Source organism: Salmo salar, chromosome ssa10, assembly GCF_905237065.1.
Source record: "Salmo salar chromosome ssa10, Ssal_v3.1, whole genome shotgun sequence".
Lineage (NCBI taxonomy): Eukaryota > Metazoa > Chordata > Actinopteri > Salmoniformes > Salmonidae > Salmo > Salmo salar.
In genome coordinates, this window is record NC_059451.1 from 31,965,036 (window position 1) to 31,992,945 (window position 27,910).

The 27,910-nt window shown below is 43.6% G+C and overlaps 2 protein-coding genes across 2 annotated transcripts in view; both read right to left on the bottom strand.

Annotated features, from left to right (window-relative positions):
* The window catches only part of LOC106560247 (PR domain zinc finger protein 5), a 50,989-nt gene extending 45,809 nt beyond the window's left edge, over positions 1-5,180 (bottom strand). The window contains exons 1-4 of the mRNA XM_014122908.2: positions 4,912-5,180; positions 4,027-4,110; positions 1,741-1,863; positions 388-556 (exon numbers count right to left, since the gene is read on the bottom strand). Coding sequence (XP_013978383.1) covers positions 388-556; positions 1,741-1,863; positions 4,027-4,110; positions 4,912-5,010 — 475 coding nt within the window. The 5' untranslated portion in view covers positions 5,011-5,180. The remainder of the gene's footprint in view (positions 1-387; positions 557-1,740; positions 1,864-4,026; positions 4,111-4,911) is intronic.
* A 9,500-nt stretch (positions 5,181-14,680) lies between these two features.
* LOC106560250 (protein NDNF) lies at positions 14,681-27,545 on the bottom strand. Its single transcript, XM_014122915.2, has 4 exons — positions 27,044-27,545; positions 20,599-20,802; positions 19,761-19,885; positions 14,681-16,795 (listed from the first exon to the last, which is right to left on the bottom strand). Exons 2-4 carry the CDS (start codon positions 20,796-20,798, stop codon positions 15,396-15,398), a joined length of 1,725 nt encoding a protein of 574 aa, XP_013978390.1. The 5' UTR covers positions 20,799-20,802; positions 27,044-27,545; the 3' UTR covers positions 14,681-15,395.
* Positions 27,546-27,910: the final 365 nt, after the last annotated feature.

Below are 27,910 nucleotides of genomic sequence, written 5' to 3' on the forward strand. Positions count from 1 at the left end.
AGTATCAGCTGTGTGTGAGTATCAGCTTTGTGTGAGTATCAGCTGTGTGTGAGTATCAGCTGTGTGTGAGTATCAGCTATGTGTGAGTATCAGCTGTGTGTGAGTATCAGCTTTGTGTGAGTATCAGCTGTGTGTGAGTATCAGCTGTGTGTGAGTATCAGCTATGTGTGAGTATCAAGTATCAGCTATGTGTGAGTATCAGCTTTGTGTGAGTATCAGCTGTGTGTGAGTATCAGCTGTGTGTGAGTATCAGCTATGTGTGAGTATCAAGTATCAGCTATGTGTGAGTATAAGCTGTGTGCAAGCATTACACACTTCAAGCATAAACAGTTGGACTGACAAAACACTGTTTATGAAGGTTTAGGTAAAACTTTGTTAGGCATTTACCCATTTCAACGAGATGTTTGGCATCTTTGCTGTTTTCATCTTCATATTTGATGATTTCCTCTTCCTCCTCCTCTGACTCTTCCTCCATATCACTGTCCAGGTAGCCTATCAGCAGCTCTGTGTCTGTCTCAATGTCGTCCACTGCCAGGTAGAATATATTCTCTCCGTCCTGAGAGATCAGAACCATAATCCCCCCCCACACACACACACACACACACACACACACACACACACACACACACACACACACACACACACACACACACACACACACACACACACACACACACACACACACACAGGAAAAAAGGGGTAGCTGAAGGTTGAACTCAATAAACCTAGACATTCGTCTGCTGAGGCTTGATTAAGGTCGAAGGTCAAACACTCCAACTCCTAAACATGTCGTCATTAACTTCCACATCCTAAAGGTCACGGTCTAATCAAATCAAAGCGTCATTTTCTTTTGGCTAAGGCATTTATAAATACACATTTATATTAATTTAACAGAGAAACACAATAAATGAAACTTTTGATGTAACACAGAGCTCTAACACACATGAATGACCTTTGAAAAAGTGATCACTTTAGCACTCTGGCATTAATGACAGAAAGTCAGCCAGAAGATCACAGGTTCTGTTCTACTTCCCTTCTACCACGGTTTTTCTTTTTCCTCTAGCTGAGATGTCCCAGGCCAAGCCCTGACTTATGTGTGTGTGTGTGTGTGTGTGTGTGTGTGTGTGTGTGTGTGTGTGTGTGTGTGTGTGTGTGTGTGTGTGTGTGTGTGTGTGTGTGTGTGTGTGTGTGTGTGTGTTCACGACTTTGGCCAATAGATCTGATTGTGTATGGGTTGTATGTGTTTGTGGGTTTATGGATATAATTCATCTGATCTTAATCACAGACTGACATGTTTTGTTACATTTTAATGTAAGGGATGCACAAAGCACTAGAGAAGATTTTCATAAGAAGTTCAGACACTTTGAGAGAGAGTTACTTACAGCTGTGAAAGACGCCTCATCTCATACAGTCATCAGACAGAACCACCATCACATCTACTTCTGATATGGCAGGCTTGATCAGTAACACATGGTGCAATCTTACAAGCTGTCTGCACGGCAGACAAAACAAAAAAATCCACATTCCCCTTCATTTCACTCTCACTACCCATCTCAACTCACTCTCACTAACTTTCCCTCGCTTCTCTTCTAGTCTTTCTCTCTGATGTCCATCTTCTCTCTCTTTATTTCTCTCTCTCTCCCCTTCTCTCTCAGAGATATGTGCTGATACCCAGCTGTATCTGTGTCTCTCCCTGTAGATATGTCTGAAGGTGTTACTATCTTCAGCGTGGGGCTGTACCTGGATTGCTGCCAGGTTCTTCTCCTCTTGTGATGGCGCCTGATGGACAAAACGCAGCCAGTTGGCATAGCGAGGGTTACTGGCATCCAAAACATAGAGCACATCGCCTTTATTACCTCGGACCTGAAACGGAAAACAGACATGCCTATCAAGGACATGAAATACTGTTGGCTGGAATTAACATCTCACTTCCATACAGACCTAGCTTCTTGATCTAGCTTTGTGTTCATCTGGAGATGCTGTTTACAAACTAAATCACAGTTGCCATGAAAAACCCTGTAATATAAAACAATGTGGTTCTATCCAATATAACATGACAGTTATAGATTACTAGATGATTATACTACACTGAGAAAAATATAAAATGCAACATGCAACAATTTCAAAGATGTTACTGAGTTACAGTTCATATAAGGAAATCAGTCAATTAAAAAAAAAATATTAGGCACTAGTCTATGGATTTCACATGACTGGGAATACAGATATGCATCTGTTGGTCACAGATACCTTAAAAAAGGGTAGGGGCGTAGATCAGAAAACCAGTCAGTATCTGGTGTGACTACCATTTGCCTCAAGCAGCACGACACATCTCCTTCACATAGAGTTTATCAGGCTGTTGATTGTGGCCTGTGGAATGTTGTCCCACTCCTCTCCAGTGGCTGTGCGAAGTTGCTGGATATTGGTGGGAACTGGAACACGCTGTCGTAGACTTCGATCCAGAGCATCCCAAACACTTCAATGGGTGCCATGTCTGGTGAGTATGCAGGCCATGGAAGAACTGGAACTTTTTCAGCTTCCAGGAATTGTGTACAGATCCTTGCGACATGGGGCCATGCATTATCATGCTGAAACATGAGGTGATGACGATGGATTAACGGCACGACAATAGGCCTCAGGATCTCATCACAGTATCTCTGTGTATTCAAATTGCCATCGATAAAATGCAATTGTGTTAGTTTTCCGTAGCTTATGCCTGCCCATACCATAACCCCACCGCCACCATGGGGCACTATGTTTACAACATTGACATCAGCAAACACTCGCCCACACGACGCCATCTGCCCGGTACAGTTGAAACCGGGATTCAACCGTGAAGAGCACACTTCTCCAGAGTGCCAGTGGCCATCAAAGGTGAGCATTTGCCCACTGAAGTTGGTTACGATGCCGAACTGCAGTGAGGTCATGACCCTGGTGAGGACAACTGACAGTTTGTAGATTCGGTTGTGCAAAACCACAGTTTCATCAGCTGTCCGGGTTGCTCATCTGAGACCATCAGGCAGGTGAAGAAGCCAGATGTGGAGGTCCTGTGCTGGCCTAGTTACACATGGTCTGCGGTTGTGAGGCTGGTTGGACATACTGCCAAATTCTCTAAAATGACGTTGGAGGTAGATTATGGTAGAGAAATTAACATTACATTCTCTGGCAACAGCTCTGGTGGACATTCCTGCAGTCAGCATGCCAATTGCACGCTCCCTCAAAACGTGTGACATCTGTGGCATTGTGTTCTGCGACAAAACTACACATTTTAGAGTGGCCTTTTATTGATCCCAGCACAAGGTGCACCTATGTAATTATCATGCTGTTTAATCAGCTTCTTGATATGCCACACCTGTCAGGTGGATGGATTATCTTAGCAAAGGAGAAATACTCACTAACAAGGATGTAAACAAAATTGTGCACAGAATTTGAGAGAAATAAGCTTTTTGTGCATATAGAACATTTATGGGATCTTTTATTTCAGCTCATGAAACCAGCACTTTAAATGTTGCATTTATATTTTTGTTCAGTGTACAATTTCAGACCACACCTGAATTCTTTATGGCTGACATATAATCAATTACTTGTACTTTTAACTACACAGAAAATAAACATCATCTCACTGATCTGAAATTAAAATTAATTAAAATTGTCCCTTATCTCAAATAAATTCAAAACCTCATGATGGGGATAAAACATAATTGCACTTTGAATAACAAAGGCACACGATGCGGGTGGAGTTTGCCAAACCAAGATTCATTACAAAAACAAGACTCTACAGTCAACAAGTGTATGTGCATCAAACTAGAAGCTCCAATTAAGCATCACCTGTGCTGTATCTGAACTGCCACAGAATTCAACTATTTACCCTTTCATTTCAATAGTAGGCCTACAATGAAAATAAATATTATTTATTGTATTATATAAAAGTATACTCATTTAGCATCCATTTATTGTGCTTATGAGGAGAAACATGCTGTGCTGTGACTGCAGAGTTAAAGGAGTGTAGGTAGTCTGTTTTAGTATCACCTCCCACATCAGTCTGGTGTCTGTGCTCTCATCCAGCTCACTCGGTAGTTTCTTCTCTCCAGCAAAAGGGCCAAACTTTTCCCCCTTGTAGAAAACACACGTTGTCAGAATTTGAGGATACAAGATATTCATTTTCTTGTCTTTCTTTTTTACTGGAGGTATTTTCCAGAATTGTCAGGGGCTATGTGAAGGCAATCAGATATAAATTGTGCGATGGAATAGATGCCAAAAATAATGTAGTAGTAAACATTGTAAAACAGTATAGGACTATAGTATTATAATAAATAGTATTGTTCATGAATCCATCCTATGCGTTTCACTTTGGACCCACTAGTTGTAGTAGCCTAGTTCAAACACCCTACAAGAGGGGGTGTGGTCAAGATGTGCTCCTCATGAATGAAGCCTTCATGTTCAAAGTTTTGACCAATGTGAGATTGCCTAATGAATAACGTTTGGTAACCTGGTCATTTGCAGTGTTTAATAACTTTCAGTAAAAAACATTGTTTGCACCATTTTCAACCACCATTGTTTGTAACATTGTTAACTTGGTTACAATAGTGTACATTTTGAGTATGCAAGTTAAATGACAGCATAGGAAACGTAAATTAGTAAGTGTTCAATATGTATCAACACGTGTTACTGTGTAACACACGAGAGTTGAGATCTAAGTGAACATTGTTATGGAGTGAGCTAGTTACAGTATCTACGTGGCACTGCACCTCAGAGCAGCATTAAAGTAGGCTATGGCTTGAGATTTTGGGAGCGACTCGTAAAAAGATCCCAAAACACGAACAGAAATTCTCCCATTCACCGAATGGGTTTTGCACGTTGGTACGTTTCTTCATGCCCAAAACATACAAAATTGTCCTGTCCAAAAAAACAAACCTTTTTCACTCGTCTCGCCGTGTAAAGCCCGATTCCATCCTGGACATTAGACGATTTCAAAGCAAATCTATCTGGCACATACATTCCCAACATTGTCATTGCTCTGAACGGATCCCTAATGTGATCATTAGAAACTATGCCAGCGGGGAAAGTAATGACTATTGTCTGTTTTCGCACAGACACGAGAGTTTGCAGCGGGGTGTTCTCTGTAATTCGGTCCAGGTTAAATTTCCACTCTTGCTGCAAGACTAGCAGGCGTCCTGATTGGTTCAAAGTTTGTTACCAGAAGCTACATATTTTGTGAAGGATGCTCATGCACTTTGAAGTCCCTCTGTCCTCTAACTTTGGATGACTAACAGTAACCACAAACATATGCAAATCTAAAGTTGATCAGGTCTTTACTTTGGTTCTTCTTATTTTTATTTATTTATTTTTATATCTTCAATGTGCCTATGTATATATACACTACCGTTCAAAAGTTTGGGGTCACTTAGAAATGTCCTTGTTTTTGAAAGAAAAGCACCAGTCTCAACGTCAACAGTGAAGAGGCGACTGCTCGATACTGACCTTCTAAGCAGAGCCTTCTAGGCCAATAAAAAGAAAAGATTAAGATGGGCAAAAGAACACCGACACTGGACAGAGGAACTCTGCCTAGAAGGCCAGCATCCCGGAGTCGCCTCTTCACTGTTGACGTTGAGACTGGTGTTTTGCGGACTTGTGAGGCGTCTGTTTCTCAATCTAGACACTCTAATGTACTTGTCCTCTTGTTCAGTTGTGCACCGGGGCCTCCCACTCCTCTTTCTATTCTGGTTAGAGCCAGCTTGCGCTGTTCTGTGAAAGGAGTAGTACACAGCGTTGTACGAGAGCTTCAGTTTCTTGGCAATTTCTCACATGGAATAGCCTTCATTTCTCAGAACAAGAATAGACTGACGAGTTTCAGAAGAAAGTTCTTTGTTTCTGGCCATTTTGAGCCGGTAATCAAATCCACAAATGCTAATGCTCCAGATACTCAACTAGTCTAAAGAAGGCCAGTTTTATTGCTTCTTTAATCAGGACAACAGTTTTCATCTGTGCTAACATAATTGCAGAAGGGTTTTCTAATGATCAATTAGCCTTTTAAAATGATATACTTGGATTAGCTAACACAACGTGCCATTGGAACACAAGAGTGATGGTTGCTGATAATGGGCCTCTATGTAGATATTCCATTACAAATCTGCCGTTTCCAGCTACAATAGTCATTTACAACATTAACAATGTCTACACTATTTCTGATCAATTTGATGTTATTTTAATGGACAACAAATGTGCTTTTCTTTAAAAAACAAGGACATTTCTAAGTGACCCCAAACTTTTGAACGGTAGTGTATATATATATATATATATATATATATATATATATATATATATATAAACAGTGTAATGTATGCCTATTTGACAGGACTAGTTGAAAGCTTTATTACATTTCCACCATAACATTGCTTTTATCTATGATTAATTCAGATAATTATATAACATACTGTCATAAACAGTCATGGCAGCTGATGGCAGCGACACTGAACCATGCATTAGAGCACCAGCTGTTCCGGACAACTGTGTGATCTCGCTCTCCATTGCCGATGTGAGTAAAACCTTTAAATAGGTTAAGATTTGCGGATTACCAGGACGCGTATTCAGAGCATGTGCTGACCAGTTGGCAAGTGTCTTCACAGACATTTTCAACTTCTCCCTGACCCAGTCTGTAATACCTACATGTTTCAAGCAGACCACCATAGTCCCTGTGCCCAAGAACGCCAAGGTAACCTGTCTAAATGACTATCGCCCCATAGCACTCACATATGTAGCCATAAAATGCTTTGAAAGGCTGGTCATGGCTCACATTAAAACCATCATCCCAGACATCCTGGACCCTCTTCAATTCACATACTGCCCCAACAGATCCACAGATGACGCAATCTCTATTGCTCTCCACACTGCCTTCTCCCACCTGGACAAAAGGAATGACTGCGTGTCCACACACGACGCCAACACCATCATTAAGTTTGCTGTCGACACGTCGGTGGTAGGCCTGATCACAGATGCAGATGAGACAGCCTTTAAGGAGGATGTCAGTGACCTGGCAGTGTGGTGAAGGGACAACAACCTCCACATTAGCATCAGCAAGACAAAGGGGCTGATTGTGGACTACAGGAAATGGACCCCCTTTTGCACTCCTTTGACGCATCACATACACTTCTGCTAGGCTAATTGGGTTGACCTACTGTACCTCTACCAAACTAGCTTACCTGGGTATGGTTTGGGTCATGCCGCTGTGACAGTTATAATGACAGTTTTATGAACCGCTTATGATAGAAGCTAAAAGTGTTGGTCTAACAGTAGGAACCCACTCATGGTGGGTGTATAATATCAGTTACTGCTGTAGGGCCAACACTGAGCAAAATCAGCAATTGTGTTTCCACTACTTTAAAATAACTTCTCAAGGAACTATGGTACTCTGATCCAATTGCTGCCCCCATATTCCCTTTATTGCTTCTGTATGTGCAAGTGTGTGTGCGTGCATGTGCACAAGAATATGATGACCTTGCTATCCTTAGCTAAACATATTCCACTGGGAACAGTTCAACATTTGGTTTAGATTTACATTTGGTTGAGTTGTCAAATAATGTGAATTCAACGTGAAATCCCCCCCAACATTCACCATATCATTGGATTTAGGTTAAAAGTTGGGTGAAAAAATACAAAATTCAGTTTTCCACATTGATTCAACATCATCACATTAAATGTTTTTGTTGAAATTATTTAGAAACAATGTTGATTAAACCAGTTTTTATCCAGTGGGATTGCACTTTTTTTGTTGAAGATCTCATATACCTCCTAACCTCAAATCAAATCAAATTGTATTGGTCGTGTACACATATTTTGTAGATGTTATCGCAGGTTCAGCAAAATGCTTGTGTTTCTAGCTCCAACATTGCAATTATACCTAACAATACAAAACAATACAGACATACACAAAACATTTTAAGAAAGGAATTAAGAATTAAGAAACATCAGGACGAGCAATGTCAGAGTCCGGAATATAAAAATATATATAGGTATATGATGGCATTATGGACAGTATATGAATAGTAAAGGTGTGTATAGCATTAGTTATATAGGATGAGCCTTGACTAGGATACATTATGTGCATATGAACTGGGTAAAACATGATGTAAACATTATTAAAGTGACAGTATTCAATGACTATGTACATAGGGCAGCAATCTCTAAGGTGTAGGGTTTAGTACTAGGTGGTAGCCAGCTAGTAACAGTGATTAAAGTTCAGGGCAGGGTACTGGGTGGAGGCTGGCTAGTGGAGACTATTTAACAGTCTGATGGCCAGGAGATAGAAGCAGTTTTTCAGTCTCTCAGTCCTAGCTTTGATTCACCTGTACTGTCTCCAGCTTCTAGATGGTAGCAGGGGGAACAGGCCATTCCTTGGGGGCCCAAGACAAATTTCTTCAGCCTCCTGAGATTGAAGAGGCACTGTTGTCAGTGATGCGCACGCAGAGAAACTTGAATATTTTCACTCTCTCCACTGCGGCCCCGTCGATGTGAATGGGGGCGTGCCCTTTCTGCTGTCTCCTGAAGTCCACGATCAGCTCCTTTGTTTTGTTGACGTTGAGGGAGAGGTTATTTTCCTGGCACCTCTCTGCCAGGGCCCTCACCTCCTCCCTGTAAGCTGTCTCGTCGTTTTTGATAATCTGGCCTACCACTGTTGTGTTGTCTGCAAACTTGATGATTGAATTGGAGACGTGTGTGGCCACGCAGTCGTGGGTGAACAGGGAGTACAGGAGGGGGCTGAGCACGCACCCTTGTGGGGCCCCCGTGTTGAGGATCAGAATAGTGGAGGTGTTGTTGCCTACCTTCACCAGCTTGGGTCGGCCCGTCAGGAAGTCCAGAACCCAGTTGCACAGGGCAGTGTACAGACCTAGGGCCCCGAGCTTAGTGATGTGCTTGGAGGACACTATGGTGTTGAAGGCTGAGCTGTAGTCGATGAACAGCATTCTTACATAGGTATTCCTCTTGTCCAGATGGGATAGGGCAGTATGCAGTGCAATGGCGATTGCGTCATCCGTTTATCTGTTGGGGCGGTATGCAAATTGTAGTGGGTCTAGTTTGTCGGGTAAGGTGGAGGTGATATGAACCTTAACTAGCCTCTCATAGCACTTCATGATAACAGAAGTGACTATTACAGGGCGATAGTCATTTATTTCGCTTTCTTGGGTACAGGAACCCTGGTGGGCATCTTGAAGCAAGTGGGGGACAACAAACTGGGATAGGGAGAGATTGAATATGTCCGTAAACACTCCAACCAGCTGGCCTGCACATGCTCTGAGAACGCGGCTTGGGATGCCGTGTGGGCCAGCAGCCTTGCGATCTTCCTATCTATGTCAGAGTATGATGAATTAACTAAAAAGTATACCTTTATGTATTTAGAAACCATCTTTGCAGGAGGACTTCACACAGTCTTAGTAACTTCACACGTGAATGCTGGATGAGAGAGTATACAAAAATACATTATGCGTCCTTTCAAACTCAATCTCTGACCATTAATGAGGGAGAAATACATCACCCACCTCGATTGGTTGACTTTCACCCTGCACAACAGAGATTAGTGTTATCAAGTATTCAGGTACACTGTGTCTGTTTGTGTGTATTGACTGTCTGAAGGACTGTGTATGTTGTTGGATGCAGACCTTGAACAAATCTCCTTTCTTTCTAATCAGCATTGTGTCCGCATTGTGATAGTGTTGTTTACAGTGTTTGTAACTCTTGCTTATCATAATGACTTCCTTCAGCATTATGGCTCTGCGTTCCATGTTCCATTTAAACTGTGTCTTATTTATGTAGATTTCTCTTTTTAAAGAGACCAAACCTTTTTAATTTGTTATTACAACACTTTTTTTTCTCACAGTATATTCTAGTAGGAGGCTAGGCCTAGACAGACTGGAAATTGTCCTTTATTTCTGTATCACACCAGACTTGAAGTAACTCATCTTCATATTCTTTCAAATTCTTATCTGTTTCTCCTCGTCTGTTTGTGTATTTGTTTCTCAGTTCACCTTTGTATTAGAGGTTGTCTAACCAGTAGCCTTGTGTCATGTTCCAGCGGTGCTCTAAGACCCATTGACATTATATAAGAACAGGCCTATGGAAGTGCCAGTAGGAAGTCTAGGTGGACCTATTGGATGACGTGACAAGAGGACTGAGACGGTCGTTGTGTGCCCCCAGCCCCCCTACCCCTCCTGTCCCCTCCTGACCTCCCTGTCAGCACCATGGTCTGGGGAGTCAGGACCGAGACGATTAAAGGCCATGACCTCTTTCTCCCCCATACCCTCTATAGACCCCCTACCCCATTAACTTTCACTCAGCTTGACTACCCCCAGGTGATCCAGACCAATCCTGGTCTCATACTGTTGACCAGTGACCACACACACAATCAGAAATATTTTCCTGAGCTTTTCATTAGGTCTTATGTTGATGTACCTTATTCAGTAGGTGGCAACAACATTTCATTTATCTGTTAGATTCAGGTTATATTCAGGTTAGATCAGAAACAAGGCCATATCAGACCCTGTATCAGACCATTAAAAAGGTTCATAAAAAGACCAGAGGATCACTAACACGACAACAGGACCAGGACTTAGAACCCAAAGAGTATTGAGCCATGGAACTTTGGATCCAACCATTCGCTCACTGTGCTGCCAATGGTGCCTCAGAGTGCCAAAAAGCACATAACCCACATTTAGGACATGGCAGAGGATTGCACTGAAATAAATACTTTCAGAGTTTCTTTTTTTCTAAGTAAATATTTTCACTACAGGGAAACCTCAGTTTGGCAAACACACAAATGGTTCCATACAGGATTTTCCAAATGTCTGTGCATTTGTTGAAATACCTAAACCTGATACTGTAGGTTTAGGGACCAGGCCACCTTTTGTTTCCTGTTTCACAACCCTCCCCAGTCCCCCCACCAGCCCAACCCCCTATTTCAAGTCTGTCATCAAACAGCCAGCAAACCAGTTCCTGCAGCTACGAGGTCACTGGATTAATGATGTTTTTGTTTGCCAGCCCCTGGTCCCCAATGTACCCTGTTATAGCATGTTCTTCTGAGGGAGTCTACAGAGATTACAGTACTGATGAAGCGTGAGAAATTACAGGCACTTAGGAGTGATTTTATGAGCACCAGAGAACTGAGGGACCACCCCTACGAGGGTCCTACTGGGGACAGGGCATTCATACTGTAATAAGCGTATACATTCACATGTTGCCTTTCATGTTCGTGTATTACAATCACACACACACACACAATCATACACAACAAGGAAAAATCATGTGCATTCATACGTATACACAAAACCAACATAGACTTAGTACACATTGCACACATACATAGACACACTAAAACACACACACACTCCTAGATGGTAAATTACTGGCAGTTAAACAGTGAATTCAGTGTTAGTGTATTATCACAGCAGCCACGTTGGTTGAGTCCTTCAGCTGGGGTTTGTAGATGAAGGTTGTGTGGAGCTGAAATGTCTGACTAAATCCATACTCCGTCCACATCTTTTTTTCCCATAGTAGCCAAGGTGCCTTAGCCTCATTCTGCTCCACAAAGTGTGTGATAGTCATCAGTGTCTACCGTTTCACTGCTTTCTCTGCCAAAGGGATTATCATCTCTGAGATGCGCTCTGTGGTCTTCTTTACTTTCAAATCTCATGAGAGTGTCATGAACAGAGGCTGTGTGTTAGTGTGTCTATGTACGTGTGTGGTGCATGGGTGTCTGTCTCTCTGGGCCTGTATGCATGCCTGCCACACTAGCGACTGTTTCTTCCTCACAAACTCTTTCCAAGTGTCACTGAGCTCTGAGGTCAGTAGCAGGATGCACTGTACATCTAGCATAATACATCCCATAGCAATTGTGGCTCTGACAATATATTATAGTGTCTGTCCCTGCTGCATTTGTGCTCAACTAGCAGTCCGGTGGTCGTTACTCTGACTGTTGCTCCAGAGCAGTTTGCGATGGTTCACACTGGACAAGCAAACTTCCCATACCAGCATAGTGAATTTGAGGGGCAGGCGAGTCATGCTAACCCTGGCCAGTGATCAAAGCTGGGTCTCTGGCGAACAAGTCTCGCCATTCCACCACTCCTGCAGGGTCATGGATGTCTGTCTCCACTCTTCATTCAGCTGTATATATACGTAACGCACAGATCAAAGCTCCACGATCATTACCGTGTTAGAAAACAAACACACACAGCCCACCAGAGGGTGAGCTCCAGAACAGAGGCTTTTCTGTGTGTCTTACTTTGTGGTTTGTGCCTGCATGTGTCTGTGTGCCTTACTTTGTGGTTTGTGCCTGCATGTGTCTGTGTGTCTTACTTTGTGGTTTGTGCGTGCATGTGTCTGTGTGTCTTACTTTGTGGTTTGTGCCTGCATGTGTCTGTGTGTCTTACTTTGTGGTTTGTGCCTGCATGTGTCTGTGTGTCTTACTTTGTGGTTTGTGCCTGCATGTGTCTGTGTGTCTTACTTTGTGGTTTGTGCGTGCATGTGTCTGTGTGTCTTACTTTGTGGTTTGTGCCTGCATGTGTCTGTGTGTCTTACTTTGTGGTTTGTGCCTGCATGTGTCTGTGTGTCTTACTTTGTGGTTTGTGCCTGCATGTGTCTGTGTGTCTTACTTTGTGGTTTGTGCCTGCATGTGTCTGTGTGTCTTACTTTGTGGTTTGTGCCTGCATGTGTCTGTGTGTCTTACTTTGTGGTTTGTGCGTGCATGTGTCTGTGTGTCTTACTTTGTGGTTTGTGCCTGCATGTGTCTGTGTGTCTTACTTTGTGGTTTGTGCCTGCATGTGTCTGTGTGTCTTACTTTGTGGTTTGTGCGTGCATGTGTCTGTGTGTCTTACTTTGTGGTTTGTGCCTGCATGTGTCTGTGTGTCTTACTTTGTGGTTTGTGCCTGCATGTGTCTGTGTGTCTTACTTTGTGGTTTGTGCCTGCATGTGTCTGTGTGTCTTACTTTGTGGTTTGTGCCTGCATGTGTCTGTGTGTCTTACTTTGTGGTTTGTGCCTGCATGTGTCTGTGTGTCTTACTTTGTGGTTTGTGCCTGCATGTGTCTGTGTGTCTTACTTTGTGGTTTGTGCCTGCATGTGTCTGTGTGTCTTACTTTGTGGTTTGTGCCTGCATGTGTCTGTGTGTCTTACTTTGTGGTTTGTGCCTGCATGTGTCTGTGTGTCTTACTTTGTGGTTTGTGCCTGCATGTGCCTGTGTATCTTACTTTGTGGTTTGTGCCTGCATGTATCTGTGTGTATATCAAGAACAAAGTGTGAGGGTTTATATTTGTTTCAGGCTTATACCTCCTGAGTGACTAGTACAGAAAGAATGAAGGAGTGCCTTGGCTTCATTAAAAACCCATCTACTCCCATTCAGACCTTATTCATGACTGTGTTGACCCCCAGAGCATAGCTCTAGCAGTCCCTACCTACTGGCTTTATTAGTAGGAGTTTACAGGCCTGTCCATGACATTCCCACAGCTCTCTGGGAGCTCCTCCACATTATTCCAGGGCAACAGCAGGTTAATGTAAGCCAGGTGGAGCCTCCCCCGCGCTTCCTCTGAATGAGGTCGTTTGATTGACAGGGAGTTGTGGTAGTGAATCGGAGCGTTGCTGCTCAGGATCAGGTTGTGATGGAAACATGGAGACTCACAAGGAACAGCTGTTTGACTTGGCCACAACAGAGACGATTTCTCCACTCACTTGTGACCATTCTTAATTAAAACGTGTGGATGTGTGTGGAATCAGGTCTGTGTCAGTCAGTGCATGTTGAACTCCTATTCGTCTCTTACATGTGGCAAGTATACTGTAAGTGTGGTTAAAACTGTGTTACCCTATATCGTAAAACACATGAAAACTAAACGATTGCAGACACTAATGTGACATAAGTTCTACATTGTACCTGTGTAGACACTACAGATGTAGGGTCTTAATTTGAGACAGTTTAACAACAGATAAACTATGGCCTATTTATTGCCTTACTTCCTTACTTTGCACACTGTATACAGATTTCCTATTGTGTTATTGACTGTACGTTTGTTTATCCCATGTGTAACTCTTTGTTGTTGTTTTTGTCGCACTGCTTTGCTTTATCATGGCCAGGTCGCAGTTGTAAATGAGAACTTGTTCTCAACTGGCCTACCTGGTTAAATAAAGGTGAAATAAAATAAATACAAAATTATTATGTGGATTATAATTAATGGACATTTTTGTAGGGGCTGATAAAAAAAATTGTAAGGGAAAATCAAGTCTGAAATTTCTAAGTGGAAATTACAAACTACAGAAGCCTTTTTAAACTTCAAATACACTGCATTGCAGGAAAGTTCTCCGGCAACAGGTTGATCAAATTACGATCCTACACCTGTACCTTTTATAACTTTTGACACTGGCAATATAACAACATTTACCGTCATTCAAATACGTTCCTCCAAATAATTCACTCCGTCAGTCCCATTAATCTGATGCATTATGTCCATACTAAAATGTTCTTACATGTCAGTAATCGTTTATGTCAATGATCATGTTATGCTTACAAGGACATACCGCAGGACTAATGTAAAATCTATAAACACTATATACCCTCCTTTCTGCTGATACACTGCTGTCTGACACCCTGCGTCTATCTATGTGATGTTAACTAGCCCACAGAAGAACATGACACCCAGGGTGACACAGGGATTACTTGTTCTATATTTAGTGTTTATGTACATGAATATTGGCAGGACAAATCTGTACATGTGACAAACACAGTGATAACACAGACCTCCAGCACAGAACACATTTACAGACGGGCTCTAGAGCGCACCCTGGCTGAGATGCACAAGGGAATGTCTCCACAACGACAATTTCCTCATAGATTTTGAATTATTTCTTCATAAATGTAATAGTCATCATCACCAATAAATCAAACAATCAAACCAAAAGAGGCAAAGAAGTATAAAATAATTTAAAACTATCCTAAATGTGAATAATGCACTGAGAGAACTATACAAGGCCGGTAGCTATTGTATCTCTGCAGGTCAACGTGAATTGAAACTGAAGGAACAAACCATTTTGACAAACGCAAGAGTCATGCAGCAACAAAGAAACACACAAGATGAAACAGTCTCTTTTCTGACGCTTGGAGGTCTCCCTGTTGGCAACGAGATGCTAGGTCCCCAAGCAAAGGCGACAGAGCACCTCGCTATGGATCGCCCAAAAACGTGCCAACAATGAAATGTAAACATAAATATACAGGTTGATATCTCTCTCTACAAACAGTTCAGTCTCTGCCACAGGCCCATCAGCTGTGTGAGTAGTCAGTCTGTATTCACTCCTTAGTAGAATATCACTTAGAGTTAAATAAAACTTTTTTAATATATATATTTATAATAGATTTATTCTATGCAGTCTTTTAGCAGTATTTCCTTGTTTTCACCAGTTTGCTCTGGTATTTGACTGAGTGACCGCTGTGGCCCACAACATAAACGTCCAGCAGGTAGGTCTTGCCCGGCTCCAGCCCTGTGATGGTTTCCGTGGTAACGGCCTTCTGCAGGTTGGGGCTGTGGAAGTACTTGCAGAGGACCTTCTCTGACTTCCTCCGTGTCTCGGGCCCGGCACACTGGTTCTGCTCACGCCGCCGCTGCTCCTCGCCATAGCTCTCGGCCACCTCTTTTTTGTAGACACAGTACTTGTTGCGGTCCTGCGTTCCCAGCCAGGCCACAGTGGCAGTGGAGCAGGTACGCAGCTTGTCAAAAGCCTTGATGCGCGTGTCCTCTGGAAGCGAGGGGAAGGGCTGCTTGCTGCTGGGCTTTGTGGTGGCCAGCACCTTCAGGGTGGACGCTCCCTTCCTGCTGCCTCGCAGACGGATCAGGTACTTGGCCTTAGGCTTCCCTCGCAGCTGGAACTGTCGTACCCCTTCCACATTCTGGGAGAGCAGCAACTTGCCGTCACGCCTCACCTGCACCTGGACAGAGTCCAGACAGGCGTGCACGAACAGAGTCACACTCTGATGAGAGGAGACCGGGGCGAAGCGTAGGAACTTACTGCCCTTCCTCTTGATGAAGACATCAGATACCTTGCCATCCTTCAGCTCCACTGTTTTCTGCCGAGCCTCCTCCTTAGTGCGGGCGAACGTGCCCACATAGGCGGTGCTGGTGTTGGTGGCAGAGTTCACAGCAAATACGTCAAAGTAGTACTGAGTGTCCGGCTTCAGGTCCGACACGGTGAAGATGTTCTTGTTGCCGATGCAGACTTTTTGTATGTCCGAGGCCTTGGGCTTGGCTGTGTAGGAGCGGGAGATCTTGTTGCTGGTGAGACCTCGGTCCTTGTTAAAGTCATTGTCTGAGCGGACAAAGCCAAAGTGGGCAAAGTCAAAGGGGCTGAAGTCCCGGCCTGGCTTTGGAACGGCCATGAAGGCATCGTCAGCGCTGATCTTAGCCTCGGCAGCACACAGACTTTTGAAGTTGTGCTCCTTGTTGATGACCACACAGTACTGGACGGGCTGGCCCATCAGAACGCCCGTGGGGGTGGGCTTCCAGGCCAGAGTGACAGTGGTCCGGCCCAGGGCGGTGACGTCCACCCGGGGATCGTAGGGCAGCTCGGGGTAGGGCTGGTCAGACTCTGGGGTGGTGGTGGCGTACACCTTGAAGTTGCTGTCCTTCTCTGTGGAGAGCATCTCCAGTTGGTAGAGGCCGGAGGGAGAGCTGGTAGCCACGTAAGACTCCACATCATTCCCCTTGTAGGAGAAGAGCTCTGTGCCCTCATCCACTGTCACCTGCTGCTGCTTCTGCTGGTCCAGGGGCTCCGGCTTACCTGGAAAGCACACAGAGACACAGGAAGACTTAACATTACTTCTTTTCATATCACAGCAACCACATCCTCTCCTGAGATATGTTTTTCTAACATCCCCTAATGTTTTTGTTTTTTATGTTTGGCCCTGAAGTAAAATAATTTCCATAGGTGGTAAATAATTACCCATTTAAAGTGTTGATCCTAGTGAAGTCATGGTGAAGCTCTCTCCGAGGCAGACAATTAGCCCCTCACAAACCAGCAGCCATGCTTTCACTCTAAACATCTCTAAACATCCCAAAAGATCACAGGCCAATATTCACTTGGCCCTTCCTGGGACGTTGTGCTACAAAGAGGCCCAGGCCTTATTTCAGTTGTGCTTAGAACCATAATATTATCTTTGTCATCCAGAGAGTGGGCTCAACGGTGTTCTAAAGAAATGCTAAAAGATCCAATCTGAGCCTGAGACATTCAGCAAACAGAGGAGTAAACAAATGAATAGATAGAGAAGTTGTGCATTTGTATATTTACAGTGTTCACTGGAAACTCGTGCACACACATCGCCTTCTACCTATATGTGAATGGTTCCTTGGTCTATGTTAAGATGCCATGTGTAGCACATGTAGCACATTACTGTGTTACAGTATTTAGTCTCTATTCTGTAATATATTAGGACAGTGAACATCAAAAAAGTAGTCAGTATCAGGCAAAAAGCCCATTTATTAATTGGCAGAGACACATGTGCATGCATATAGTCATACACGTGTACACATGTACTTTCACACCCTCACATATGTACACTCTAAAACCACCACTGCAGTCCATGTATGTGCTCTAATGGGACTGGGCTTGAGGGAGTTGATCACATTTTTGTGTTTCAAAAACACTGTCCAGATGGAGAGAGAGAGTCCGAGTGTGTGTGAATGAGAGGGGAGGGAGAAAGAGAGAGAGAGAGAGAGAGAGAGAGAGAGAGAGAGAGAGAGAGAGAGAGTCCGAGTGTGTGAATGAGAGGGGAGGGAGAGAGAGAGAGAGAGAGCGAGAGTCCGAGTGTGTGTGAATGAGAGGGGAGGGAGAGAGAGAGAGAGAGAGAGAGAGAGAGAGAGAGTCCGAGTGTGTGTGAATGAGAGGGGAGGGAGAGAGAGAGAGAGTGTCTGAATGTGTGTGAATGAGAGGAGAGAGACAGAGAGAGAGAGAGAGAGAGAGAGAGAGAGAGAGAGAGGGGGGGGGGGGAGTATTCAATTTGAAGGGCAAAAGGAGTATATGTCAGTAGTGGACAAGGGGATTATTGTACCTAGCTATCTAAAGATGTTTATGGGGGATTCATGTAGAAGGCTTAATCACATTCTAAACTCTTTACTTATACACTGTATTTGTCTGCCAGCCAACCAACCAGCCAACCAGCCAATGAGCCAACCAGCCAACCAATCAGCCAAGGGCAGTCTGTTCTACTCAGAGCTCTGTGATCTTTTCACAGACTACAGAAATCAGGTGTGGTCAATCCAGACATCAAGTGTGGTCAGTTCATACACTGTGTAAGTTAATAACCATACCACAACCACACCAAAAAAGCAGACCACCAACGCTGCCCAAACACAACAAAATGTAGAGTGTCTTTCCAATTTTATTCAAAACCACATCAATCAAATGTTAATGTTAGTTATTGTTGATCCTGATATACTTCTGAAATTATTGTTTATGTATTTGTTGTACCTTAATCATATATTGCACGTTTTACAACTTAATTACATTGTAATAGTCCCATTTACATTAGCGAATAGTTCCATAAATCATATCTATGTGAATTCCCATATACACTACATTACCAAAGGTATGTGGACACCTGCTCATTGAACATCTCATTCCAAAATCATGGGCATTAATATGGAGTTGGTCCCCCCCTATGCTGCTATAACAGCCTCCACTCTTCTGGGTAGGCATTCTACTAGATCTTGGAACATTGCTGCAGGGACTTGTTTCCATTCAGCCACAAAAGCATTAGTGAGGTCGGGCACTGATGGGTTAGAGGTGTTCGATGGGATAGAGGTCATGGCTCTGTGCAGGCCAGTCAAGTTCTTCCACACCGATCTCGACAAACCACTTCTGTATGGACCTCGCTTTGTACACGGGGGCATTGTCATGCTGAAACAGGAAAGGCCCTTTCCCAAACTGTTGCTACAAAGTTGGAAGCATAGAATCGTCTAGAATGTCATTGTATGCTGTAGCGTTAAGATTTTCCTTCACTGGAACTACGGGGCCAAGCCCGAACCATGAAAACCAGCCCAAGACCATTATTCCTCCTCCACCAAACTTTAAAGTTGGCACTTTGCATTGGGGCAGGTAGCGTTCTCCTGGCATCCGCCAACCCCAGATTCGTCCATCAGGACTGCCAGATGGTGAAGCATGATTCATCACTCCAGAGAACGAGTTTCCACTGCTCCAGAGTCCAATGGTGGTGAGCTTTACACCACTCCAGTCGACCCTTGGCATTGCACAAGGTGATCTTAGTCTTGTGTGCGGCTGCTCAGCCATGGAAACCCATTTCATGAAGCTCCCGACAAACAGTTATTGTGCTGACGTTGCTTCCAGAGGCAGTTTGGAACTCAGTAGTGAGTGTTGCAACTGAGGACAGACGATTTTTACGCACTATGCACTTCAGCACTCGGCGGTCCCATTCTGTGAGCTTGTGCGGCCTACCACTTCGCGGCTGAGCAGTTTTTGCTCCTATACTTTTCCACTTCACAATAACAGCACTTACAGTTGACCGGGGCAGCTCTAGCATGGCAGAAATTTGAAGAACTGACTTGGAAAGGTGGCATCCTATGCCGGTGCCATGTTGAAAGTCTACTGCCAATGTTCATCAATGAAGATTGCATGGCTGTGTGCTCAATTTTATACACCAGTCAACAACAGGTGTGGCTGAAATAGCCGAATCCACTAATTTTAAGGGGTGTTCACATACTTTTGTATATATAGTCTAATTGGTGTTTACCTGATCCTTCTCCGCTGGCCTCATCAGGCAGCTCCTGCAGGGTGAGCTTCCACTCCAGAGGAGCATCACATGGTGTCACCGTCACAGACAGCGGGGTGTTGTCCTCCTCCACCACAAAGTAGTACCTGCATGAACAAGAAGTAGTGCCCAGGTAAATGATAGGGTTAACTACAGGTTTAACTACTGAAATCATCTATGGTCACTTTATGGTTGTCTCCGAGTGCTAATGACCTGAGTCTCTTTTAGCAGACATTATCTCAATTACTTGAACATCTCTTTCTCATCTATAATGCATTTCCTCATCCTGGTATCCATTACAATGTATTCCATATTCCCAATGCATCCACTTACAGTAAGTCATCATACAGAGCCTACAGTGCTATTTAGTATGGGAAGGCTACAGCGCTGTTTGTTTTCGATCAAACACAACCTGGTCTCATGTATTTGGTAGGATAAGACATACAGTACATGTAGATGTTTGGAGCAGTAGACCTACATGTTGGTAATGGTTGTTGATAGTGATGGCTGTATTTATAGTAGGTTAGTGTTTTTTGTCATGAATCTTGTTCTGGAGGTCACCAGCTAGCACAGCCACAAAGTCATACAATCTGATTTTAAACCTAACCCTAACCTTAACCCTAACTTTAACCACACTGCTAACCCTAATGCCTAACCATAACCTTAAATGAACACCAAAAAGCTTTGTTGAATTTTTACAAAGCCAATTTTGACTTTGTAGCTGGCTTATCTACAGGGAAATCGCTCAGTTCTGCCTCCAGGACAAAACTTATGGCAATAAACGTCATCTTGCATATTGCTATAGACCTGGAATCGTTACCTTTTAGGTGTGTCCCTGAACAAGTATCCACTGATCTCGGCGCCGTCTGGGATGACGGAGGAATCATGAAACAGGGTCTTGTCTCTGATCTGCATCTGGAACAGGCCCTCATCTCGCGTGGGCAGCTTCTGGCCAACTACAACCCCCAGCACCAGAGCCAGGCCCAGAGGCCAGCGCTGAGGTCCCAAGCACAGCCTCATCCTCCTGTAACACACAAAATAGTCATGCAGGAATGTCAGAACAGTTAGAAACGCCAAAGTACCCTCTTAGAAAAAAGGGTTCCAAAAGGGTTCTTCGGCTGTCCCCATAGCAGAACCCTTTTTGATTTCAGGTAGAACTCTTTTGTAAAGGGTTCTACATGGAACTGAAAAGGGTTCCACCTGGAACCAAAAGGGTTCTTTAAAGGGTTCTCCTATGGGGACAGCCGAATAACCCTTTTAGGTTCTAGATGGCAACTTTTTTTAAGAGTGTAGTGAATATTGGAAATCTTTCAATCAATACGTGGAAGAAGAACTTGAAAATGTGTTTCCAATTTTGCCTGTTAAGTCACAGAATGGAAGGGAAACCAGTAACACGCTGCCAAAGAGAGGAAAGTGAGAGACAGAGATGGAGAGATAGATGCCCCATCTCTTGCAAAAAGAGAGTGGAAGGCAGACAAAAAGAGAGAAGACACTTTGGACAAGAAAGAGGGAGAAGATAAAGACAGTGGCTAGTGTGAGAATGGTTCCCCAAGGTCAAAGAAACTACATTTAAGGGGATAGAAGAGGAGGAAAGATTGGCACTGGTAGCTACAGTGTACTGTTCAGTAGATATCTCTAACAGCTATGGGATGTGGCTCAGTACATGGGTCTATGCAGCTTACTGAGGCTCAGGAACACAGAGATATCCTCTGTCTATTGATTTGACCACATTGATTGCAGCTGATGGGAAAGCCAAATCCCGGCTGATTTAATCAGGGTAATGATGGCAGATTAGCCAGATACTTTACTGCCATTTACTGCAAGTGAGAGTGTGTCCTTTTAATGACCCCTCTTCCCTCTCTCTCTCGCTCTTCCTTGTCCTCCTTTTCTCTCTCTGTCTTTGTCTTCCACCCTAGCTCTCCATGTATTTTTTCCCCACAAATATAGCTCATCTTTTTTTTCTTCTCTCGCACACACATGTACAGTAATCTCTATCCCACCCTCTTTCTGTCCTTGTCAAACAGACATTCTCTCCTTCCTCTCCTCCCTCCCTCTGGAGAGACATAAGTCAAACCAGAGAACCCAAAGCTGGTCATGCTTCCATGCTACAAACATGGCTTCATTACTACATTATCTTCCTTTTAAAACACAATACAGAGAAAAGCCCTCGACAGCTCATGTCAGTGTATCCATCTCCCCTCGTGCCTGAGCTGAGCCTCCCATCATCCTGTCAGACTTCAGAGAGGCGGAGGAAAGCCTTCTAAGTGGTACTTTGAGGTTTGACTCACAGAGAGGAGATCCTTAGCTCCTCAGCTTGTCTCATTCCATTTCAGAAGCGTGTTGGGCGGAACAAAGAAATGTCTATTAATACTCAAGACAGCGCTGAGGTGGTATGTACAGAGCTCTACAGGAACCCCAATACACAGAACAGAGGCTCCCAGAAGACTCTCCCAGTCCCTTCTGCACTAAGCCCACGCAATGACACTATCAGACTGATGTAATCCGATATGGGATATGTGCTCTCTCAATGGTTAGTGTGGTATCGTCCATCAGATTTGCTTGCCAACATATTTAGCATAACCCAACATGCACTTGATGTGCTGTTTCCAATGTAAGCAACTTGCCCACCGCGTGTGGTAATACTGATTCAAACCAATGGCTTTGGTTAGAGTTGGTCAAAGTGCTGCAGTATCCCAAGTCTGAGAAGTGTTACCACTAAATGCTACGTTCCTCCATCCAGACTCAGATCCCATGTATGAGCCACTGCTGAAAGATGACACCTTCACATTAATATAGTTGGATTTGACTGTGCTAATGTCTGGGCCATGTGGTTGTGTGGAGCAGCACAGACAGGCTGGAATCTGGAATGGTTGTGAATGCATGAGACTGCTCAGGCCATGGAGTTAGCTCTCTTTACCAAAATAAAACTTCAAAAAAGCTGCATCTGGAACAAATAAAGCCTAATGTTTAATTAGAGTGAGGGAGAATGTATGATCGTAATTTGGGGGAGGATAATTTGAAGGCAGAGCCGACTTTGTTTTGCTGACGTTTTTTATTTATTTATATATTCATTTATTTTTCAGTTTCACTCTGACTGGAACTTTGTTCAAAACTTGAAACACTGTTGGTCATTAAAGAAAAAAGCCTAATGCATAATAAATGTGAAGTTGTGCATAGCCGCGGAAAGTAGTTTGGGGGTGGGGGTGCTGCGATTCTTTTGCCAAGGGGGGAGAAAAAACAAATATTGCCCGCGCTGAAGACGTCTATATCTGTCCGCTAATACAATACACTACTTTTGTGAATAAAATTGGACTAAATGTAAGCCTATTTGAGTGTTTACCAGTATTTGTAACTTGAGTCTGATAATGTACAAAACAGTTAATCTGATCATACTTGTTGAATATAAAAATACTTGCTTGGTATATGTTTTCCAGTTTCTTCAAATACTTTGCAAATGCAACTTATTTCTATGTGAAAACTGAAATGGTCTATTCATGACTTTTCCATTTTAGTAGACGCTCTTATCCAGAGCAACTTACAGTAGTGAGTGCATACATTTTCATACTTTTTCGTACTGGTCCCCCATGGGAATCGAACCCACAAGCCTAGCAACTGAGCCACATAATAACATCACTTCATCATAAACAACTTGATGTCTCAATGTACTCAAATACTGTATTGTGCATTGTTTTTCTTCATAGTGAATAATACTGAACAGCTTATGCAGAAAGAATAATTAATGATAGAAATATAAGTATGTCTGTCACAATTTAACTGTATAACCTGTAGTAATAACTATGTAATAACCACCTAAATGACAGTTAGTTCCACCTGAATTCCTATATGGCAACAACAACATGAACCATGCAGTGTTCACTCTGTGCCTTTATCATGCCTTTAACAGAACTACGTGAATGACAATTCAGCCAGATAACAATATTAACACAATACACTAACTATACTATCACCTCCCAGGTGGATAGTCGTTGGAATAGCACCAAATCATCTAGTTCATATAAATGCATCAACTAAGATTAAAGCAAAGTGAAGAATAATCTCATCAACTAATCAATCAACCATATACTCAATCAATCCATACATCAAACAACTGAGATGTTGAAGAAGTCATCCCGTGAATGGTCAGTTTGGTTGTAGGGTGTAGGTGTTTGTTGTGGTCATTGGTGTGTGTGCTGTTTGATACCAGTTGGTGAGTCAGTGTGCGTGATTGAGCTGGGATTCCAGCAGTCAGTCAATGTGAAGCCAGCACACACTGATGACTAGCACATATAATCTGTGTATAGAGCCATTTCTGAGTGACAGCGAACATGTATGCACAACAGAGCAGCTTACACCTGTCATTCACAGGGCACTACAGTAGTCCTACCCTCCAACTGTCCAACATAAAAGAACCATGTGGAGTGTGTGTGAGGACCTCTGCGTGCATGTGTATATGAATGTGCTCACATGTGAATGTATAAGCATGTGTATGTAAAGGAAGATTGTGCGTGTGCATGTCTGTGTGCTTGCCTGCCTGTGTCTGTACGGCCATGCGCGCCTGCAAGTGTGTATACTAGGCACCCCTTACACTGCCACATCCCCCCTCCATCTCTCCATCCCTCCAATGTGTTCTTTGGGTCGCCCTGCCTCCCTCCTTCTGCAGCCTCAGCCCCAACCCCAACCCCAACCCCAACCCCAGTCCTGCAGCTCCATCTTCCCTCCAGCCTGCCGGCCCCAGCTCCATGTCTCTCTGTTAGGACGGGTGAACCTCCTGCCTGCTCCCACATGGAGCTCATTAGCAGGACGGGAGGGAAAAAGACACTAATTTCAACACAAATAAAGAGACATTTGGGATTCCTCCCAAAGAGACGCCTGGCAGGGCTCACAGGACCTGGAGCCGCTTTGTGTTTTTTTAAAACCTCTCTGAAGGCAGATTTATGGTCAGTAGGTCTTCAGTAGCAGACTCCATCACTGATGTGCTGTCACTTCAGTGCCAACCGGGGCATTGGGGATACATACAGGCAGGCAGGGCTGAGGGCTCAGAGCCTGAGATGGAACCAATCACACATAACCTGGGCCCATGCTGATGGACAGCCAAACCCAGAGCAGGTCTGGTGCTCTAGGAGAGCCAAACAGCTCATTAATGAATTGGTAGAGACTGTGGTTTAGGGCCTCTGTCCAGGAGCAGAACTTTTGTCTGCGCAGAATGAGAGTTTATTTGCATGTGTCTTCTAAACCGTCAAATTCCTCTCACCCAGAGTGTGTATAAATCTACATTATCACTCACATTCTGTCTCTAAACCATCTACATCATCATCAGCCCACAAAGACTATGCTGCTGCTCCTGGCAAAATAGCATGTTCAGAAAGGGTAGTCTACTGTATTTTCCATCCTTGCCTTTCGCTCTCTGTCTCTCTGTTTTATGGTCCATTTCTGAGTGAGGCCTGCAGTTAGCACTGCATCCTGGAATGATGCATGGTGGAGCATGTCAGGTCGCAGGGGCAGTTTATATTACTGCGCTACAAATGAGCCATTCAAATTAGGGGTGCAGCTCTGACTGATGTGCAATTCATTGCTGTCATCGGAATGAAGGGCAGATCACACAAGATTAGCCCAAAAAAAGCACAATGGGAAAGAAATCGTCCACTCTCTGCCAATCAGCATATCAACGATAAGGGCACAGACCAGCATCATGGAAAATGAGTCAATCACGTATCCGCTGGACAGAGAGCACAGACCCCTTCTTCAGGAGAGAGACGGCCACCAGTCTGATGGCACTGTCTCTGCTTGTGTCCATCTGAGGAGGCATAATGAGGGCTTCGCAGAGTGAATGTCCTGGACACTGGGAGAGGGTGTGGATATGATGAATAATTTAAGGAAGGGAATAAAAACCTGTCGCTATGGCCTTAATCTTCCAGCAACGACTCTGGACGTGACATCCCACTCCAGCGGTCCGCACAAAGCGAAGGCAATGAGGAGACTGTATATACACTGCAGCCCGTCACTTCTCCGGAGGCATAAATGGCTGTAGCAACACTGGCGGAATTCTTTCAGCCCAGAGTTTTCATATGCAAATCACGGTTTAGTTACGGTATGCAACACAGACCTTCCCATTTTCATACTTTTGTTCATTATTCATTCTCCTGAGAAAGTACGGGAGGCAGTGTGGCTTCTCTCTGCTTCTAAATACAGTTATTCAAATTCACAGTATATATTGCCTATATTTTATATAGGCTACAAATATATTTTTTAAACGAATAACACTTTTTATCAATAATATATATTTTTTTCAACTCAAATACATGTTATTATCTACAATAAGATAGTAGCCTGTCTAAAAACATCGCGAGAGAGAAATTAGTAAGTAACTTTGTAAAAATGCAACAAAAAATTATGTTTACTACTTTTCATACATTTCAATAGCACTTTGTCCTGATTTTAAGAGGGGATTTTGTGTAGGCTCCCCAAATGTGAGAGGGTGTGTGGGTGAGGAATCAGAGCAGGATAGCGGTAGGCTACTTGCAGGTGCACGGGCTTGCTCATTGGTAAAACGAAAACTCTCCTATTGTAAATCTGACGCCCCAGGCCAGTCTAACATTTTCCCAAAATTTGTGTCATGTTCATCCGCAGCACCACTATAAAAAAGGGCCAGTGAAGAGAACGTATGCCACGTACTATAGAAGGGGGCGAGAACGCATATTGATGAATTGGGTCTGGCGGGTTTAGAGGGTGCTCCGTCACCCCTGAGAGCATGGGAACTCCGTTACGGGCACAAAGCAGGGTTCCTCAGACTCAGAACCCCGAGTGCGCGGACACTGCCTTCCGCGTGTCCTTTTCAACTCCCTCAAAGGTTCATACTTTTCACGCGACATTCATCGTGCCTTGTGAAATACAGCCAAACTAAGGGAACCAAATTAAAAGAGCATGCGAGCCCAGGCTTGATTGAAATGTGTTTTGAAATCCTTAACTTCCCGGAGTTGTAAACCACAAAACCCCTTCCCCTCTATCTGGCAGACGTTTCAAAGGCAAGCGTTCTTTATTCGGAGAGTCCCTCTCTGTTTTTCTTTTTTATGGAACGGTCTCTCCAAAAAGCGCTCCACAAACCATTTAGACTTAATAGGCTACAAAAGCGCAAGCTTATTGCTTTATAGAACAGTTTTTTATCGATGTGGTTTATCATAAGTTCACTTCATGGAATATGTATATAAAGCAGTGATCATATGGATAGCCTAAATATACAATGTTTTGTGAATGAGCCTCCGTCTTACCTTTCAGATTTAGGGATGATAAAACAATTTGGAACGTTCTCTCAACCAGCTCAACACTTCTGTGACCAACACAATAAAAAAACTAAATCAAACAAAAAATACAATAAATGTGTCCTTTCAGTGTTCGATAGATTCCTCGAGTCAGTTCTGGTGTGGTGATAATCGGACTACAGCTGTGGTGCGTGTTGGCAGTTCTGGAGGATTGAACCTTGTCTGGGTATCCTGAGTTCTGGCAGCGCGTCCGTCCCTGCCGTGTGGCTGCTATTGAGATTGGACCGACTGAATTGGAAGACAAACTGATGCGAACTTCTGTCTATGCGCTTCCCTAGGAGCACTCCGAGAACCGGCCCACTCCTCCCCCTGGACACCACAGCCCCAACAAGTAAAAAAACAACCAGAGACCAGGCAGAACCAGCAACGGACCTATCACAGACACGGACTCAAACTGACATCACTTTATGAATGAAAAACCTGTATTTCAAAAGCACCTTTAGGACTACTTTGAAGTGCTATAGCCATAGACAATCCACTGTGCAAAAAATGGCAGAATCAACGTCATTTCCATCTCATTTCAACAACAACAAAAAAAATCGACGTGGTGAGGTTGAATCAGTGTGGAAAACTGATTGGATTTGAAAAAAGTAATCAATATAAGGAAATGTTGTCTTTTTTTCAACCAACTTTTAACCTAAATCCAATGACATGGTGAAATGTTTTGTTGATTTCACGTTGAATTTAGGTTTGGTGACAACTCAACCAAATGTAAAACTAGACGTTGAACTGAAGTCTATGCCCAGTGGGAAGTATAGACCTAATGTATATACAATTGATCGCAATTAGGCATACACACGTTTTAGCCTACATTAT